Source organism: Sinocyclocheilus grahami, unplaced genomic scaffold, assembly GCF_001515645.1.
Source record: "Sinocyclocheilus grahami isolate Dianchi unplaced genomic scaffold, SAMN03320097.WGS_v1.1 scaffold1378.1, whole genome shotgun sequence".
Lineage (NCBI taxonomy): Eukaryota > Metazoa > Chordata > Actinopteri > Cypriniformes > Cyprinidae > Sinocyclocheilus > Sinocyclocheilus grahami.
The window spans coordinates 167,687-171,944 of record NW_015506557.1 but is presented as its reverse complement, the minus strand read 5'-3'; the positions used below and the strand labels follow the sequence as shown (position 1 = coordinate 171,944).

The following is a 4,258-nucleotide window of genomic DNA, read 5'->3' as shown; positions in this document are numbered from 1 at the left end:
GACGTGAATAACAACAAACCCTTTTGGTTTTTGTGTATCTCATGATCGATTTCAGTGCTTTGGTACAGAAACCCCCAAAAATGCGAGTTTCTACACAGAATATCTTCATTAAGGCGAGCAATTCCTTCAAGAATAGCTGCCTTCCTTTTTTCCTTTTTTTGAGGAAGCTTAGCCATAGATTAAATAATCACATCAGTTGTGTTTAATCAACATGTGTTTAAAAAAAAACACTGTGGCTTTTTGTATTTAAAAATCGTGCACTTTGCTTTAAAACGTTTAGTTCTGATGTGATTATTAATTAGGGCTTCTCTCTCTGGGCTCACAGACGCGTAGCCTGAAGCTCCGCCCCCGAGCGTGCGTCGAGACGTACATTACGTGAGCACGTCAGTATTTCCGCGCGGCGCCATTTCGGAGCGGATCTGATCCAGGACTCAAACACGCACGGTCAGCAGAAGGCGACATTCACGGTAAATCGGCTTTTATTCGCGTTTATGATCCTGTAGTGGGCTAGATTCTGATGTTTGAGACGCTTGATTGCGAGCGTTAGGAGACGGAATTGCGTTTTCGCCTCATTTGTGTGTGTGTTTTTTTGCAGGCGCCATTTTACTGTTGACCCGGATTAGCGATTAGCCGCGAGGCTTTAATTACACGTATCAGTTTAACAATCATCCTAATTATATTCACAGCGGCTCCAGACTGCTTGTGTCGCTTAAAGAGCTCGTTTGTGTCGAGTCGCGTGTGATCGTCATGCGCCATTTTGAGCAGCGAACAAAAGACGCTCTCCGTTTATACGCATTTTACAGTTTATTGTCATATTTGTGACTTTTTAGATTAACGTTGAGTTGTTGAAACTAGGCTGTTTGGTGTTTTTTTTAGTAGATTAGATTAAACGGTTTTGTCACGTCCCTAGAGATACTCGGCCGTGTTATTGAAATGAGTTGGAATGTGAAGCGGTATGTGTTGTGTTTTGCAGGTTGAGCCATGCATCGCGACTGCCCTCTGGACTGTAAGGTGTACGTTGGGAATCTGGGAAATAATGGGAACAAATCCGAACTGGAGAGAGCATTTGGCTACTACGGACCCCTGCGGAGCGTCTGGGTGGCCAGGAACCCTCCCGGTTTTGCATTCGTTGAGTTTGAGGACCCTCGCGATGCCACAGACGCCGTCAGAGAGCTGGACGGACGGTGAGTGGATTATACCGCTAATCATCAGCCATTACCCAGCGACTTCTGCGCTAACCGATCCGTTGCCACGCAGGACCCTCTGCGGTTGCCGAGTGAGGGTGGAGCTGTCCAATGGCGAGAAGCGCTCTCGTAACCGGGGTCCGCCTCCGTCCTGGAGCCGACGCCCACGCGATGACAACCGCAGGCGCAGCAGCCCCGCCCCCAGGCGCAGGTAAACCTGTTTTCCCGCTCGGCTGTCTCTCCGTAGGTTGTGTTCCAGAGGAAACTAACCTGATTCCGCCCCTCCCGCCAGTCCTGGAGGCTCCGCCGGTGCCGGGTGTCCCGGTTCTGACGAGCGTCTGCCGGAGATCTTTCGCTCCTCCATCTTCATTGTCATTGATATCCATTAAACAATGATTTGACTGGGCTTCTCAAATTCTGATATTTTGTTGAAATGCAGACCAGTAAGTGATAATTAGGTAAATTCCACGAGAAAGTGTCCGGGTTACGTTTCACTCCAAAATTAAACGCTTTTGGCTTGATTTTTTTGCATTGTGACTTGGCACGTTTCACCAAAATCCTCATTGCTGTAACGATTATCCAACACAAGTTCATATTTAACGCTGTGGCGAATTAGCGGCTACTTCGTGTGTTTTCGTAAGATCTCATTCGTATATTGTGAATTGTTTGGGGGGGGCGGGGCTTCATGTTTTTTAAATTTTCTACAAATTCATCTGCAGCTCGTTAAATTTTCCCGTAAGATTGGGTTGAATTTTCTCGCGCAAATTCTGGTCTGTCAATTAATAAGCACATCGCATTGATCAAATTTAACGTAATATAAATTGTAAATGATAATTTATCTTTGTGTGATTAGTAATGAGAATTACAGCGTCGATGAATGAGAAAGCATTATGTAAAAATGTAATTAATTGTCGTTAGGTCTCGGTGCAGAAAACCTTTAGTGGCATTGTTTCTTTTGATTTTTGGGTTGAAATTTGACCCGGACGTTAATTTTAATATTGCTAATTTGTGAATTGGACGTCAAAGCCCAGTCGCTAGTGTTCAGTAATCTGCTCGGCTCTAGTAATGGTTGGAATGCAATCTTTTATTGACTTAACTTTACATGAAGGTTGTTTATTTTATTTTATTATCATCTATATTAATAAAAATGAACCCCGTTGCAGAGTCACCACCATGCCTCTCCTCACCACCCTCTGAGTCAGTCTACTAGTCTTCTTTCAGCATCATGTGACCAGCGTGCCCCAATCAGCTGGCTGGGTTGGTGTCACATGACCCAGGCGTTGCCAGTCATCAGCTCGCACCAGCCCATTGGTTCCTGAGCATGCCGTTGTCAGCTCCTCCTCCTCCAACCTTAACACCCAATCGGCAGCGGCCCACTTCACATTCCTGACCAATCAGCGTTTTACGTTCCCCAATGTCTACACTACCAACCACCAGCAACAGCCTTCGGCTAACCAATAAAAGCAGGAAAAATCCACTACATCCAGCCCCCATCCGCAAGCCAGCTAATCAGCTCGCAGCATCTGGCCTGCACTTTCCCGCCAATTCTGCTCCCCGGCCGCCAGCCGTCCTCCCCTTCGCCTTTTCTAGCTTGTTGAAAACCGAAAAGACTAGTAAGTTTTTCCTGCTTCATACAGTTTAATGCTGAATACAGATGTAAGATGAGGAGAAATCTCCTGTTGAGTTGAAACAAACAGGGTTGGTATGAGATCTGGACAGACGTTGTTAAGCTTAGGCAAGCAGACTGATGGGGAGCCCAAGCGGAGGTTCAGGTTACAGAAGCAGCGTGGGCTTTGAGAGCTGCTCTTGCTTTCTTTCACTGTCTTCATTCTGTGGGGTTGTTTGCAGTGCGTTTCTGTTGAGTTTCTCCTGCTAGGGCACTACTTTTGTAGCTCTCTGTACTGGAGCGTAACGCTCTTATTAAAGGAGGTTCTCCGAAGCCTCATGTGTTGCGAGGTCTCCACTCCACCCCTGTATCAGGGCGGTGACGAGTGCGTTTGACTGTTAGTTGCAGGGCTTGTGAGGTGCGTCCGTGTGTCGATTGCGCGCTCACTCGCTTTGCCTCTTCTCTTCTTCAGATCGCCCAGGAGGAGGAGCATCAGTCGTAGTCGCAGCAGGTAAGAGTCTGTCGGTTCTCGCAGCTTTCCCGCGTGGCTTTGTGAGCGCTTTCTAAACATCATGTTGTTCTGGACTCTGTCTAGATCTCTTTCCAGAGAGCGGCGGAGGGAGAGATCGCTGTCTCACGACAGGAACCACAGGCTCTCACGATCTTTCTCCCGATCAAGGAGGTAAGAGTCTGCAAACATTCGGCAAAATGTGTTATGGCATTGATATAGAGGAGTAGTTAAATTTTATTTTACCTCTGTACGATGGAAAGACTAATAAATAGTTTATATCTGTATTTTTGCGCTCCACAAGTACCACTTACTGTCAGTCGATTTGTATTGTAATTCAACCAGTCTACGATTTTTATTCAGAACAATTATAATCGTTAATTAGTCTGAAATTTATGGAAGCCTGTTTCTTTTTTTCCATCTCAGAATTGCGAGATATAAACTTGAAATTGCGAGGAAGTCTTGATTTAAACTTGCATGAAATGTATATTTAGTATAGATATAAACGGGCAATTCTGACGTTTTTCTCACAATTGTGAGTTTGTCATGCACTTGAGGAAAAAAATGTCAGAATTGCAAGAAAGTCGCATTTATTTTATTTTTTTATGCCGTGGCAGAAACGAGCTTCCATAGAAATTAGAGGTTTATCATTGTATCAAACGTTTTGTCAAAACTGTTTAAATTGTAGTTTTACTGTACTTTTACACTTAAGGACGTTACCATAGACATTGGTGGTGTTTTCAAGCTACTTTAACTGCTGATTCAAAGAAAAATCTGGAAGAAATATTCCTGTGAGAAACATGCTTGATCTTCTCGTTTACAGTCGTTCCAGATCTACTGAACGGAAATGAACTGAGAAGACCGTCGTGACGGAAACCTCGGCACAGATCAAACATGTTGAAAAGATCGAGTCCCCCCCCCCCCCCCCCCCATTTTTTTTTTTTTTTTTTTTTTTTTTTT

General features: G+C 44.8%; 1 protein-coding gene across 1 annotated transcript; it reads left to right on the top strand.

The window, feature by feature from the left end:
* The first annotated feature begins 341 nt into the window (after nucleotides 1-341).
* srsf3b (serine and arginine rich splicing factor 3b) lies at nucleotides 342-4,211 on the top strand. The gene is made up of 6 exons (XM_016255906.1): nucleotides 342-467; nucleotides 974-1,184; nucleotides 1,258-1,395; nucleotides 3,263-3,301; nucleotides 3,386-3,472; nucleotides 4,122-4,211. Exons 2-6 carry the CDS (start codon nucleotides 982-984, stop codon nucleotides 4,147-4,149), a joined length of 495 nt encoding a protein of 164 aa, XP_016111392.1. The 5' UTR covers nucleotides 342-467; nucleotides 974-981; the 3' UTR covers nucleotides 4,150-4,211.
* Nucleotides 4,212-4,258: the final 47 nt, after the last annotated feature.